Raw genomic sequence first — 16,652 nt, 5'->3', positions numbered from 1 at the left:
GGGAGGGGGCATTGACATCTCTTTGACCTCCCAGTCCCTGGCAGGGAAAAGAGGTCGTCCTTGACTGCTGCCGTTTCAAACAATGCACAAAAGGCCAATGGTAGTCAGGTCATCTTTCCACTGTGCATCAGGTCAAGTTCCACAGGCAGCCCTCATTTCTTGACACAAAAACCCACACAGACGGCAGAGGTCAGGACGAGGGCGGCGCAGGGAGCCTGGGGCAGTAAACCAACACTGGTGTTGTGAAAGGCCAACCATCTCTTTCCAATCCACTCAATGAGTTAAGGAGCTGCCTTGGTGATTTGTGGCATGATTGTTGCTCTCTGTATCACTTGAGATTACAGCAGGTGGTGGCCCAGAGCTTGGAGGTACACATAGCTCTATAACCAGTCCTCTCAGGAAACCGTGAGAGAATGAGGCAGGGAGAGAAAAACAAGCCCTCAGCTCCCTCCCACACAGCAGTAATACGCTCACAGGCAATTTTGTTGCCAGCAGAGCTCTCTATGACAATCCAGGGAGCTCTTCAGCTCTGATATCTGCCACAAAAGTTCACCTCCGCTTTTCGCTTTCCACAATTTTTTTTTTAAACAATGCCATCAGTGCTGCAAATTACACCTTCCACATCGTACATTATTCTCTCCCCTGGTGACAGATGCACTCAAGCCCGACACACTTCACCAGCGGCGCTCTTCACGCTGGCGTGAGCCCCGGGTCTCGCTGTAGCACCGCTTCATTTTCACATTAACTCCAGTAAAGCATAGTGAAATCAACGCTGTGCTGAGGGGGAAACTGAGAATCACTACACTTTTCACTTCAATTTCGCCTCACGCTGAACTCGCTCTCACATCGTAGACACAGCTGCAGGAAATGTCTCACTGGGGACTTGCTTCTCTAACATATATACCAGATGAATTCTTTGGGAAAAAAAGTGCACTTTTGCTACACCCTTCGAATGAAAATCCCACGATGACATCATTTCTAATTGTGACCACAGCTTAAATGTGACGCTTATAATTCAAAAATACTATAGGTATAATTGTCTGTTCTTGCATTTCAACTTGTATTCAAAACATTCATTCTGTTATAAAGAGAATCTGTCTACAGAGGCACACACAAGGTTCAATAGTCCACTGATTAGGGAGATTTCAACTCTACTCTTGATAAATGTCATCCAGCATCACCTAAACCCCACTGCTGGGGCTCTGCTTAACATACAGTCCACAGTGAGCTTAGTATTTGCTCTCCAATGATTCTTCAGGGTAGCTGGTGGATTGACGGTATCATGAAAGATGGGAATGTAACTGGTTGAGAAGATATTAAAGCACTGGGACACAGATTTAATCATGTGATAGCTCTGTCTGCAGGCCTTGTTGGTGAGACACATTGCTGGTTAGTCCTAAAGACCTAGATCAGCCTAGCACTTGGGTCCAATCCCTGGACAGCAGTCACAAGCTTAATCAGGCTTGATTACCAATTTCTACCTAAAGTGCCTTTAAAGCAACTTTCAAAAAAGTTAACCATTTCAACGGTGGCAAATACACCACACCAGAGCTTTTGAGCGGTGCTTCCTGTGGTGCAGTGCAAATGAATCAGATTAGCTGGCTGACACCTGCAGTTGCACCGATAACTGTAGTAATTAGAGCTAACATTTAATGGCTCTTAGGTAATGAAATCCATTCCACAGCAAACTGAACCCCGGGTACTACTGATGGAGGGAGAAAAACAGAAAGGGAAGCAAAATACTGATGGTGACTTTGTGCTTCATGTTAGACAATATGCACAATGACACTGACAGCCCCGAGGTGACTACCACAAGAGGGGAAGTCAACACATCAGCACCTGAAAACCCAAAAGTCACAATCTTATTGGTTAGGTTCTTTTTAAAATGCAGTGTAGACCTCAGGTAAGAAAAATCTATGACTTTTGAGAGCGCATGAAAAATAAACTGTAATTATTGAGTAGGTGTGAAAGCTGTGAGATTAAAAGATGAGAGATCAGCACCGAGTCTTCAAAGTGATCTGAGGTTGCCCTGGGCTAATCCCCAGAAAGAAGGTAATAGACAGTCATTATCAAAGCTACACATCAGCAACTGAATTATAATGACTTTCTCTGAGCACAGTATGCGGTTTTAATGTATAGTCTATGTGTCTTACCCGTGTTCCAATCAGTTCTCATATTTAGTAAATATGAAATTCTATTCTTTCACGTAAACACACAGGGGTCTCTAATGGAGCTGTTAAAAACTTTTCCTCTTAAGTAACAAAACTCAGTTTATAGTAGTTTCTGATTTCTTCTGTAACAGATCTCTGAAAACTGGAGCTTTGAGTCTAATCTACCAGACTTCTCTGCCTATATACACGCTGTGGAGTCTAGGCTTGCTTTTCTCCAAATTCTCCAATGCAACATTACAAAAGAGGAAGCACCGAAAGCCACATGTTCTCCAGTCAATTATGTTGGAAAACGTATGCTTCGGCAGTGCAGAGCAAAAAACTATCAAGCAAAAAACTGAAGAACTGCTGCATAACTTGCCTCGTGATGTTGGACTGTGTTTTACAAAATCAGGTGTGCAAGTGTTGTGCTTGTGCCAAAAGACTTTTCTCTGCAAGTGCAGTTATGATAGTAAAGTACCAGCCATATTATCTGCGGAAATAGTTCATCACTATTGTTATTGTTTTCATGCAAATTCAGACTGATTTGCCTGGATTCTACAGCCCTGTCAAGTCTGCAAGAGCAGGAAAAACACTGGACTTTGTTTAGACAATCACAAGAAAATATACAAAGCTTTCCCCGTGCCCCCTCTTTGGACATGCTAATCCCACTGTATACACTGCTGATGAGACTATCCAGACCACTCCAGAATCAGATTAAGGTCTGTCTGCAACGGGCTCTCTCTGCCCCACAGTACTGCTTCAAAAGAACTGACTGAAATATGTTTCAAACAGCTGCATCCTATGAAGAGCATATTCATGTGGGGAAAAAACACAGACTGTGACACCCTACATCAATAAGTGTATTGTTGATTACAAAGACACTAAATTCATAGAAAACAAGAAGCATCGGCTGGCAGTGGAGGTTCAACAATTGCTGAGGATTTTGGGATGGGATCCAAGAAGAACTAACCTGTCATGTGGTATCAGTGAAGCGGAGAAGAACAGTGATCATAGACTGGAATCCACTGCATCACAGATGTATGAAGCCCGTCTACAAACTTGTGACAGAGATGGGCTTATTCCACATTCACTAGGCATTAGAGTAAATCATATGCTGGTGATAAAGGCCATCCCTACTCCAGATGACTCTTCATAAAACTGCAGAGGGTGTGAGAAAGATCCTTCCTAACTCCTCCCCACATTTGCTGACCTGTCTGTGGTGGACAGGGAGCAGATGTCCTTGCAGACATTTTCAACTTCTGGTCTAAGCAGATATAGGCACAAGCTTCAAGGCAACCATCATCATCATCATAGAATAGATTCATATTACATCCCTGGATCAGATTTTTTTTTTGGCCACTTGCAGATGTGCTTCTAGATCTAATTCATACCCAATCTCTACCTCTGTAAATTTTTATGTCTAACTTCTCTGCACATTTTGATGGTCGTCATGAATCAGTTTTGGCTTTTCCCAGTCCAGCAAAAACAAACATGGAGGAGAACAACATTATGGAAAAGCTACTGTTTAGGACAAAGAGGAGCTAGGCAGTTTTTCTTATTGAAAGTGAGCAGTTTAACTTCTGCACACCACTGTGAGCACTGGAACTGCTCAGGTCACATTGCTGCATGGCATCATAATGTCTTAGAAAAGAGGAAGATTTAATATCAGCTTGGTGGACAATTTTTTTCCCACTTCAGGAAGATGAACACTGACCACGGATGGTATTACATCAGAGTGGGTCAAAAGCACAGCATCATGAGAGACCCCTACCACAGGCACAGCCTATTCATCCACTTACCATTAGGCCAGAGATGCAAAAGTATCAAAACCTTTTCTGCTAGACTCTACAGATTGCTCCTTCACGGTTGTGAGGTTTCTTAAAAGCTTGGGCACCAAATACAAGAAAATATGTTTAGAAACCCACCAGCAAATGAAAAACCCATGGAACTACTTTATATCCATATTGTTGCTGCTACTGGAAAATTACTTTTACCCTTGTACTCTCGCATGTTTTAGGCTTAACCATTCACTTTAGTACCTATGTTTTATTTTGCACTTTTTTCATGTCTGTTTCATCTTGCACTGGGGTCCGGGAGACATGGGATATTTTCTTTTCTTGAACGTACGCCATCTAGTATGGAAATGACAAACCTAAACCCAAAACTATTGACATTTAAGCTTAAAATGCTTTAAAAAAAAAAACAGTCTGTGATATAGGGCTTGCTCAAGGGGAAATTGTTGGATTTCTCTCCAGATCTTTATTGTCTTGACTTTATTCTGAAAAGTGCCTTGAAATGACTTTGTTGTGAATTGGCGCTATATAAATAAAGTTGACTTGAATAATAACTGTCAGATTATTTGGTGTATTTTTGATGCCATAATGTGGCAACCAAAGGTTGATTTAAGACTGGCTGAGAGAAGACTATACATCACATCTTATCTGATGTTTTTCTCTGATAAACTCTGTAGTTTCTCTAGAACTATCCCTTCACTGTAGAATTCAATACAATCAACCAGCAGTAGTTTGTTTGACTATGGTTTGCTTTTGCCATTGTAACCTGCTATAGAATGCTCAGCCATTTTATGTGTACCAACAAGAAAGTGCCCAAAGTGTCAAACACCTGCCTTTGGTTAAATACTAACACTCATAGTACCCACAAATGAGTCCCTCTCACTGTTTTCATTGGAGCTGTTGCTTGTACTGATGCACTGGTTGCATTAGAGTGCTAATAATCCCTTCCAACAAGAACCCAGCCAACTCTTTTAATCTTAACATCACCCTCCAGAAAAATACCAGTAGTCCTTGCTCTCCCTGCACCTGGATTCTTTTACTCGCCTTTTGTAATAGCAGCAGGCATTAGCATATGGCAGGAGAGGAGGAGGTGACAGAGATAGTAAAAGAGAAGAAAAGAGAGGATATTTAAATGGAAATAGGGGCCAAGCAAGTAGACTATCATGCAGCAGAGAGAAAGCGTATTTTGTGTACTGTTTCCTAGTCAGGTCCTTTCATAGATGGGGAGAAAGGGCGGCCTACTGTTGATTTAGGCCACACAAAGGGGGCCTTAATCCTTTCAAGGGAACCAAATAAGTCCACAGAGAAGCACATTCAAAAGGAAACCTCCCTGTCAAGCATGGTCATTGAGCCCCCCAATGGTAGCCACAAATCAAGCCCCAGAGGGAATCAAAGGCCAGAATGTGGGAAATGTGTTTAGTGGTCTCTGCAGAGGAAAGTGCAGAGAATCAAGGAAGAAGGGTGGGGGGGGGGGGGGGGGGGGGGGGGGGGGGCATTACAGACCTATCATCAGCAATCAGCCCTGTTTCTACCACAGCCCTAAAGGGGTCATAACCCTCTTCTTGGAGCCTCCCTCCAGCCCTGCGTGGTAACTCCCCCCCATTACAGAGGAATGTCCATTCACATGGGGGCACCTCCATTATCCCTGAGCCAGAGAAAATGGGGCTGGTTTTAACAGCAAATTAGTGACTTGATAATGAGGTCACATGTGGTGTTGGCACACTGAGGTTGTAGGCATATGCCTTTCTTTGACTAACTTAATTCCCTGCAGCCTCAAACAAAATGTCACCAATGCTACACTGTTCCCAGTTACTGTACTTCGCAGGTTAGTTACATATAAAAACAGCATGAAGTATGGCCTATGAGCATGAGATTCGTCTTCCTGTTGTGAATCAAACTGTACTTTGTACATGTGCACATTGGGTAAACTAAATTTAGTATGCTTATGATCCATAATCAATAAAATTATTTTAAATAAACCGGCCTATATGATGACCAATTCACTGAAACAATTAATACCAATTGCCATATGCTGATGACATATGCGTCATAATATATTTAGAGTCTGTACCTTTAATTGCAGCTGTGCTGAAAAATTTCTCGGAGCCGACATCGGAGACCTGGAAAAGAGAAAAATGAAATCAGCAAACTATCACATACACTGCAAATTCTGAATGTACTGCCATTTCCTCCAAAATGCCCAAACACATTCCTGCATAACATTTCAGGGATCACAACTCAGACCAATACCAGCTGACTGAGAGGATGTTGTTGGGTTATGGTAGATAATTAACACACTAATTTCTAAAGTGTTAAAGTAAACAGTCAATCTAACCACTAACGATTTGAAATTAGGGATTGATACACATTGCTGACAGTATGTGCATCACAGCTTAATTTTATTAATAAATTCCACTCTATTGACCCAAAGTATCCTGTTTCCGCATCTTGTCATGTCCAAATTATATCTAAAAACCGAAAAATCATGATTAAACTAATACTGGATATCAGAATCCAATAAAACAAGTGACTCTTCATGTTCAGGCCACTTGATGGCACTGTTGCTTCATGACAAAACAGCCCAGTCAATTATCCAAACACAGCACCAACAGCGTCAGTGTGTTAGAATCACACGTGCAGGGATAAGATTTAAATTCGACTATACAAGGCTTATATGTTGGGGGGGATCGAAGTGACCGATTAATTATACTTTAACCACAACATACAGAGAAATGTTGTTTTATCACAAAGTAACTGCGGCTTGCAGAACAGGAAGGAACCAGGACAACACCCGCAAAGCTGCACATGCGAGAAAGACTGACAGGTTTCTCTGAATAAAATCTCTAAGTGGCTTTGTTCATCCACTTGCCTCAGATTGACATAATGCTAATTTTGAAGCATGTGATGTTAAGACATTGCACATTGACAGCAGGGTCAGATTTCCTAGTGCATGTAAACATTGTGTTGACAAGAATATTTAATATCTACGACTAGTGACAGGTTAGTTGTATGGACACTCATGTCTTTTATCGTGATGTGTGTGTTACGGGGGCTGCAGGAGAAGCACTGTAATATTAAAACCAAAACACATCCGTGTGACTATACAGTTACATTCTGGTTGATTTAAAGTTGGATAAAAAAAAAAAGCATTGGGTGTTAAAAGATTAGTGCAACACCCAAGAAATATAAACAATTAAAACTGCAGAATAAATGACAGCAAAGGAGGTGGCAGGAAAATGCTTACTGTTCTAAAACATCCACTTATACCATTTTGTGCGCGCGCGCACACACACACGCACACACACAGATAAATAAATCTTAGAACCAGCGCACATACCTTTGATGTGGCAAGGTTAGCAAGAAAGCAAATAAGTCAGGATATTACTTTCTCGGTCTGGTAAATATGGCCTCGTTTCACATTCTGCTTTTTAAATAATATAATCCACACAAGGGGCGATGAAGTCTACTCCGTTTAAATTGAGGACAGCCATGCAAAGAGAGAAGAAGCCTTTCCAAGAAATAAAAGATTTAAAAAAAATCCAAAAGCCGTTCACAAAGCTACTGCGCCGTTTGGACAAAGGGAACCATGTGTCTCGCCGAGAAGCTGCAACAGCACTGAGGCGATGAGGGGAAAACAGACTCCCTTGATCTACCTGTCCTTCCTTCCTCGACACACTGATTTTTTCACTAATATTCTCCTGTCGGAAATATCCGTAAAAGGTAACAAACCGGATCCTGGGTGGTTTGTGTGTTGGTGCGCAAAGAGGGGCTTCGTCCGACGGAGAAAACCAATCCAACAAAGCGCACGGCCAGTTTCCTCTGTAGAGACAGAGACGGGGGCAAATCACACAAGCAGCGAGCACAAATTCACGATCTATAAGCCCGCTGTCCCTGTATGTTCAGCTGCACAGCCTGTCTGCCCTTCTCTCTCTGACGGACTCCGGTCGTAGGCACACAAGAGCCTCTCCCCATCCACTCCCAGGCAGCAGACAAACTCCCATTCATCCAGTGACTGACTGAGTGCTGCTGCCTTCACGGTCGGGTCATCCCACTTCCTGATTTCCTGGCGGACTTGGATTCAATGACAACCGTGCTCCTTCAGAAGACAGACATAGTCGTGTTTTGCGGCTTCCGAGCGTATTGGAGATCGACTGCAGAGGGGCACATCAGCGCCTTAATCTTTTGCGTAAATGGCGCGCAAACGGAGCGACAGCAGCGCACCAGAGCTGGATAAGAACACCGAGCGAGAGAACAAGAGGGAGGAAAAGACATGAGGGAGGGGGTGAGAGAGTGGATGGCTGAGGCAGAGAGATATTCTTTCTTTCTCTCTTTACTGAGTGAGATGATGTCAACCGCTAATGAATTCCCCAGTAGGGTGCTGCTACCTTGATGTGAGGAAAAACAAAACGGTTCTTTATGAGCAGCACGCACCTCCTGGCAGCCCACAGGCCCTGTCTTCCCGTTGGATCAACTCCCTCTCTGCTGACCTGAAGGGAGGTCAGCTGGTAATATAACAAGCGCTTCAAGTCGTTCAGCCAGTTTGAGCTTTGAGCTCTCGGTGGCCCACCCCGAAAGACCTAAAACCTAACCAGCTACCACCCTTCACACTGGGTTCATAAATCATGGTTACCAACTTTATAATTATGTGATGACTTTACAAAACCCTACAGGTGTTTTCACTCAGTTTGTTCACTCAGGGTCAGAACAAAACAGCCCAGCTGGAACCTGTACAGCTTAGCACTTTGCTCCAAGCCACCTTCATTTCCCAGTGTGTGGGTTTAAAAAGGGATCACACAGATTTAAGGTGGGACACTTGGCTGTCAAGATTCACACTGCAGGCCTGAAAGTAATATTTACTTGAGAAGCAATAGTGCTCATCCTTTCTTGCCTTGATCCCCACATTATCTGAATCCTGATCTAGTGCTGGGCATTCCTGGAAAATCCTCTTAATAGTACAAACCCTTGCATTCTATAGCTTGTCTAATGAGCATTAACCCACTGGCTGGGAGCTCAGTGGATGTACAATAGACTAATACTGCAAAGTCTTCCCCTGCCAGCTCAGCCCAAGCAAGCACAGAGGAGAAAACAGACTTAGCTTTTAGCCGAGATGCTAATCCATCCCTCGGAAACGGGTTTGTTGGCTGGCTGTACGCAGACAAAAAAGCATGAAGTCATAGGAAACAGGATATGCACTTGTCTGACATTCAGAGTGACAAAACAAATCATCACACATTTGAGCTGATATACCAGCAGTTTCCTTCAAACTGTAGTGGGATGCTCAGTCTGGTCAAACTGGGACACACTGATGACATACAGAACTAGTATTACAGTACGTATTGGTTACAACGGCAGTTCAAGTGCCAACTACAAAGCCAATGCAGAAATTTAATGTTATGCCTTTTGGAATTCAGTACATACATTTATCTTCCACAAGCTAATTAGATTCTGTCTCTGGTGCACAGGTGGCCTTTTGTGGTGCTTTTATGTGTGAGGTGGAGTCGATGCTACTGGTGACTAACACTATTTTGTATCTTAACGTTTAGCAAGCTATTGAAGTCACCTGGGAATGTGTAACATTTGTCATAATTGTCAGTAGGCTGGTGTTCAGCTAACCCCCATATCATCCATCCAGTCCTGGCTCCAAGCAGAGAAGGTGGTGCTGACTTTAAGTTGCAAGCCTGAGCTTAAAACCAGCTCCAGTGCAAACCAGTGGTTGATGTAACAGCCCACTACGTCCTCTGCATATACTGTCTAAGGTGTTTATCAAGCTAGAGGCTCGTAATATGCATCCTTCTATGTTTCATAGATGTGTGCATTGTGCACTGAATCCCTCCAACGAAGTAAATTAACCTCTGGCTTACAGTTACTTATAGGCTGTGGGAATACATCTTTGATAAAGACAAAATTTTGCTGTACAATGCTGTGGTTGAGATGAAATGCAGCAAATCATGTCCAAAATGTACAAACTGTGGATAAACGTGATCACAAGGATTCCTATGTTTGAAGCGGTGATCGTGATGAAACATTTAGGGCAAATCATGGTTTGACTTCAAATGCAACTCTGACTGGTTTCAAGATATGTATTTATATGACTACCATAGACTGAAAATGGCTACCAGTGGTTTCATGGCCATGTGCAGCAGCAGCAGCTATGAACAAGTTGCTGTTCTCCATTTTAAATGGTCATTATCAGATTTGAGAGCAACCACAAGTCTGTGATTACAGCCACACTGTCCAACAGTCAGCATCCGGATCCCTCACTGCACATTATTTTTAATTCAAATGGAGCGCTGAGAGAGATGAGCACACACACACACACACACACACACACACACACACACACACACACACACACACACACACACACACACACACACACACACACACACACACACACACACACACACACACACACACACACACACACACAGACACACACAAAGAAGAACCCTGCACAGTTTTACTATGGAAAAACGTTGTCTATGCAAGAGAATGAAGACCTGAGATCAAACGCAATGTCTGCATGTATGCTGTGTATCTCAGTAATTGCTGTCTGGGCACGTAAGTTCTGTCTATAGACCATCAGCTTCACACTGACATTTTGTCATCTTATATTCCTTTTTTGGACGCTGATTCTCCACTTCAAACAAACCAGAGGCATGTTTGTCTCTCTCTCCACATCCTTGATTTAATTTTACAGGAACTTTCTCCTAGATAACAATCACAGGGGACTGGTTTGCCTTTATGAGCCTGCCTGCCATTATGTCAAATCTGCCCTCATTTAAAATATTACTGATAGTTGTAACGTGAGTGCTGGAAATACAATAGTATTATGAGGTCTTCTTATGTTTTCCTGTTTAGTCCAAGCTCTGTCTTTGCTTAACTGTAGCTTTAAAAAAAGAAGAAAATCTCATGTGCTGCTGTGTTTGAACTATGGATATAGGATACAGAAAAATAATTTTCTTAACAACACTGAACACAGTCATTATCAGCAATGAACAACGGGGTTCTCAGGTTGGTAGGTATTTCAGAAACGCTTTCACCTCACAGAGACAACTCTGTCAGAATGAGATACAGTCACTCATCAGCCAGACAAGGAAATTCAATGCAAATGTAAAATAATGAACTAAGAGCCTACAGCCATGCTCTGTGAGGCTGAATTTACAGACTCAGTGTACATCTTTTTGTGGCAGCCATTTTGACTTCTCATTGCAAGAAGAGCACAGGTAACATAAATTTTGTTAACGATGACTCAGTTCCATCAAGTATCCCACTGTGAGCCAGGAAACACAACACCAGGACCCTAGAAATAGCACACCTGAAAGACATTCTGACATGCCCAATTGTCTGCAGTAAAAAAGCTCTGTACTTAATACTCAGTCAGTGCCGCTTTAACAGACACTGACTGTGTTCACATGCGCGCAAGTAACTTAAGTACTGGAAATTTGCAAATACATGCAGCAGAAGAGTAACCTGACTTCTCCTCCACCTCGGACTTATTTTGCCTGGCGCAAAGATTTGTTTGCTCAGCAGAGTGACATCACAGGGGGGAGAAAAGAAAGACACACGCAGCTGATTCACAACAGTCTAAGTTTTAAAAATCCACAGGGAAAAGTGATTTATTTAGACTTCTACGAGGCTTTTGGTGTCAGTTAAATTTTCTGCTGGACTTTATGCGGACTTTGTTTTAAAAATGAGGAGGCATCGCTCCTTAATGATCTCTATTTTTATTCATTCACTTAGTTGTGTGTTCCTGTCTGCAGCAAAAGCGCAGCTGGAGAAAGCAGATTAGAAACCTGGTTATGCATATACATAGCAGAGAAATGGGCATTTTCCAATCTACCTGGGGAAACCAGATTTCTTAACTTTCTTAACTTAAGTCCATGTAAACGCACTAAGAGCGACAGCCATGCTCACACCACTTGGGTCCAACTGTAAACTGAGCCAAACTTTAGTATGTTATTTTGAGAATCTGCACTAGAAAAGTTACTTTAGTTTTGTTTTTTGGACAAATAAATTTTGGCTGAATGGTTGTGCTGGGTAGAAAGTTAATTGATCCCTGAAGTTGGCAAAATGTATCCTGACTGGGAATGAATGTATTTACTTTATTTTATGATGATCAATCTGATGTACTGACACTTCCAAAGCCTCTGAAAATATCTTCTATCATCTCTAATTCATCATATTTCCTGAATATTCCTGATTATTATAAAAGTCAGAATATTCTTGAGTCAAACAAAAAACCTAAAGTAAAAGATAGATACCAGGCACATAATTTGACTTAAATCATTACAGAAATGGTTATATTGGGGCTAAACCATGTTGCTCCTTGCACACAGACATTTTGTACCACTATTCATCTTTTTTGTATAAGATTTAAACACATGAGTGTTCTGAACATAATTTTTGGCAGTGTATTACAGTACTCACAAGACCTAAAATGTCCAAATGTTACAGTACACATCTAAGAACTGTGAAATACATTTTAATTGCGCACACACAAACCCACACACTTGAATTTGCCAATCTCTCCTCTTCTCTCAGCCTTTTAAGTGCAGAATGAGGATTTTGTTTAATTAATTATTTTTTTTAGTCATTCCATCTGACCCTATCTCCCAGAGCCTGCACTAGGTTGTCAATGACAACTGTCTCTAATCTCTACCCCCTCCAGACAAGCTGCACTGACAGGCCCTTTCTTCCCAATTCCTCAGACACGTAACCAGACATAAATTAATCTGTCAGTCATTCCTGGTATTAATGTGGTGATGACACACAGCTATGCATGCAAACACACACTCACTGACAAAGAGAAATTCACCCAGCATTACAAACCATTGTACAAACTGGGACACCACACCATGCCAAAAGTGGAAGAAGCCTTTGGAAAAGCTGACAGCTTTCTCTGTTAAACTGCATCAATCAAATGTATCCTGACGGAAAGAATAAAAGATTTAAGAGCTTGAGATTTTTCATCTGCACTGCCACAGACACGCTTTTTAATATTAAACCTGTAAATAACAATCCCAAATATGAAACTCTGCTTTGCATTATCTTTCCCTATGTATTTCTACTAGCGCTTATCACACATGATTGGCACACTGGGGGAATTTAGGAAGACTGATGGAGGACCTGCGATCATATCTGATGTGATCAGATGACTTTACCTCTAAAAGCAGATACTTTTTATTATAATAAAACTTCCTGAGCCATGAGATATGAAACACAACTCGTATGTCAGCAGGCGAGGCAGTGGAAATGTATTTCTTCCGGTTGTTAAAAGCCTGTAGAGCCTATGTTATCTGCTTATCTGTATCTGCTTATCTCCTTGTGGTCCCTGAAAGCAGGCCGGGGCCATAGCAGTTCAAGATAAATGGCCTGATCAATGGCAGACATTATCTTGATCTGGTAGGCAATAATCAGATACAGTTGACATTGCAGGCATATAAAGAACTGGCCTGTCAGCAGGAACAAACCCACTTCACTGGCCATCAGTCTAATGTCGCTGCCATGGGACCCACTTTGGTAAACAATGCAGACAAGAAAATTGGTTTAACCTTCACTTCCTCAAATGCTTTGGTTACATCCCTAATGCAGCCCCCCAGCACACCCAGACCCACTCATCACTGCTCTGCCCAGTCACAAGAGAAATAGGAAACCCTTTTGCCTAAATTACAGACATTGCTGTGGAATGTAGGCTGTGATGCTGTGACTAATTTCAGACCAGTCAATCACTCCCTCCGAGTTTAACAGAAAGAAGCAAATGCGCAGCCTGCCTCACACATACACACAAACACACACACACACACACAAACCATCATGCATATTAGGCAGGGTTTACCTTTAACATTTTGATTTAATGTCACAATAATTACTAATTCCAAAATGCAAGCCAAGTTATTTTAAAGGCCAAATCAGTGTCCTTATTTATAGAAATGTTACTAAGTGTTTGTAGTGATTTTATGGACAGAGTAAATAAATTGTTTTAGCTTTCAGCATGTGACAGGATTGTAGATGGCAGAATTATGTGGTGTGTTCTTTCATCTCGACAATTTGAAAGTTTCCTTGTATGTATTTTTGTATTTCTGAAGTCTCTGCTGATGCTAATGGCTGACATGAAACACCCCAAATAAGACTATAGCTTCTTTCACACATACGCTGGAATCCTGAAATTCTTCTGTTTTTTTTCCAAAGGTGGTGTATGTGAGAACACAAATGTCCAAGTGAGAAGCTCCCAAGATTATCCGGACTTTATCCTGTGAGCCCCATAGTACAAAGGCGGATTATGTGCTGGAGCCTGTGCGTGGAGCATTCTGCTCTGTTCCAAATTGTTAGGAGGATTTAAACCAAGCGAATGGGCGTGTGGACGGCATTTCTATCGGTTAACCGCCAGAGTGTTTTTTTTTTAAAGATGCACCAATGTGCTGTAAACAAAACACTGTTTCCAGCAGCCTGATTTTTCTATCATGTTGTACCTCCTGTGTGCGCTGACCGCGCACTAAAATCTAGCAAAGTTTCTCCTGTGTGAGCACTTCTCACTTGAGCAATCTCCCACTGTGTGTTATATGAGTGAAACACAATGTCTGAGGCTGATTTCACCTGTCATTGTCCTGAGTTCATATGTGAAACAGACTTCTGAGACTCTACAGTGGAGCCGTATCCCAAACAGGAACATTACTAACACAAAACCTGCTGCATGACAATCCCCCCGCTTTCATTTTTCTCCTTAATCTGCATGTCTTTATATTTGCACAGCCATAGCAGACATCTACAACCGAAGAACTGTAGTGCTGGAACCCCCCACGAGGCCTTGACTTAATACTAACCAAGAGCAACTGTGATGGCAGGGATAATATTTTCGTCTTTTGTTTCTTCTTCTCAGTGTTGTGATGGGAGCAAGGAGTGAGGGGAGGCTGAGAGATAACGCATGAGGAAACTAAGAAGGAGAGAGCCAGGAAAGATACAAAACAGAAGTGGAAGGGGGAGAAAGACAAGATGGAGAAGGAAACATGCCAAACTGGGAGGTAGCTGTAAAGAAAAGGAGGGCAAACAAACGGCCTGCTGTGTGTCTTTTAAAAAGGAATGACTTCAAGAAAGCACTGAGGAAATCACCACTAAGGTGTTGTATTAAAACCTGTCTGACCCTCTGTAGTTCTTGAGTTATTCGCCCAGCTGGAAGAGCAAGGTTGGAGGTATCAGGTCTCCAAAACGCTCTGTCAGAACCATTCTGTCAGGCACCAATGGAGACAGCCCCAGTCACCCCCCCCAGCTCCCCTCTGGAACACTCAAACATGCCTCTCCAAGGCTCTGTCTATGTTCAACAGCTACACAGTGGGGGCCTGATGATGGGCTCTTCAGGGGGGCAACAGATTTTAAAATCCAGCAGGGTGACAAACAGCATGGGGTTCTACATGCCCCTCAACCTTCCATCTTTTCTCTTTTTATTGCTTTCCCCTTCTATACCTGCATCCTATCCCAGGCCCCCATTAGCCAATATGAGGTTTCTAATTGCATTTAGTAAGGCCTGAACTAAATAAGGTCATTGTTCTGTCTACAGTAGCCTCCCTGCTGGGGGGCTGAGTGGTGGGAAGGAGAAAAATGTTTAAGCACCTTTAAAACCGAAAATAAAATAAAAAAATCTCTGTAACTTAGTGGCTGGCGGGGGATCCATGCTGTGTGCCCTCAAGAGTTCTTATGAAAAATGCAATCTCAATGCCTGGGGCTGTGTTCTTCTTCACTTTTAGTTCCTCTGGGTGAAAGTGGCCTTACGATGGTGGATGGTGAACGTTGTGTGGGTGAGCATGTGTACTGCGGGGGAGCTGAGCCTCAGTCATGTGTTTTAACATGTCAGGTCCTCGGAGATCTCACTTGGACATCTTCCCTGACCTCTTCGTCTCCTCACTTCCCATTCTGTGTAACACTAAGACATGGGAGCATGGTTGACCAAGACAAAGACTCTGTGTGTATGTGTCTCCAAGTGAGTGTGCACGTCTGGAGCAATTTCACCTGTGAATCCTCTCCTTTTTCCCTGTTGGTGTCCCTACATTGGAAAGCAAGCTGTTGCTATGTGACCTACATGTGGAACTGGTTGTGGGCCAAAGACTGGGGCCATGACCAGGCTGCAGGGGGTCTGTCTGTTGACATGATTGGGAGGCCTCTTCTGCTTTGAAGCCCTGTATCTGTAAATATTTCATGACCCCGTCATCTCCAGCTCCTTTTATCGGATTTGCGCTCTGGCTTGTGGCTGCCTTTCATTAATAGCACAGCGAGAAGAGTTAGTGTTGATCTAATGCCCTCATCAGCGAGGAAGATCTGAGAGAGTCTCTCACATACAAGGGGCCTTTTGGTGCTCCGCATATCTGGAAGACGATCTTGTTAAACGCTAGTAACAATTACACCAATTACAGATAAGCATAAGTGTGTCAAAGCCACAACATGATGTTTACAATGATTAGCATGCAGCGTTATCAGCAGGGATGATAATCAACGCTAGTGCCTGGTGCTTCACAAGATCACAGGGCTCTTTATCTGTCACTATCAATAAAACGCCACTGGCTGAAGAAAGACCTGAGCACTGCTGTCATGTTTAGCACTAGCTCATGCTGCTGGTACCTAGTTTGCATTATGTCACAAAAAAATACAATCATTTCAAATGAAAGACCACCACCATCGACTGGCCACACCCTTATTTATGTTCGCTGTCACAAAGAAA

The 16,652-nt window shown here is 42.6% G+C and overlaps 1 protein-coding gene across 17 annotated transcripts in view; it reads right to left on the bottom strand.

The window, feature by feature from the left end:
• The window catches only part of auts2a (activator of transcription and developmental regulator AUTS2 a), a 284,876-nt gene that overhangs the window by 28,672 nt on the left and 239,552 nt on the right, over positions 1–16,652 (bottom strand). For all 17 annotated transcript variants that reach the window (XM_067494282.1, XM_067494292.1, XM_067494291.1 and 14 more), the window contains one exon: positions 6,015–6,063. In XM_067494282.1, coding sequence (XP_067350383.1) covers positions 6,015–6,063 — 49 coding nt within the window. The remainder of the gene's footprint in view (positions 1–6,014; positions 6,064–16,652) is intronic.

The sequence above is a fragment of the Channa argus genome, chromosome 24, assembly GCF_033026475.1.
Source record: "Channa argus isolate prfri chromosome 24, Channa argus male v1.0, whole genome shotgun sequence".
NCBI classification, from domain to species: Eukaryota; Metazoa; Chordata; class Actinopteri; order Anabantiformes; family Channidae; genus Channa; species Channa argus.
This window is presented reverse-complemented; position numbering and strand designations above follow the sequence as displayed.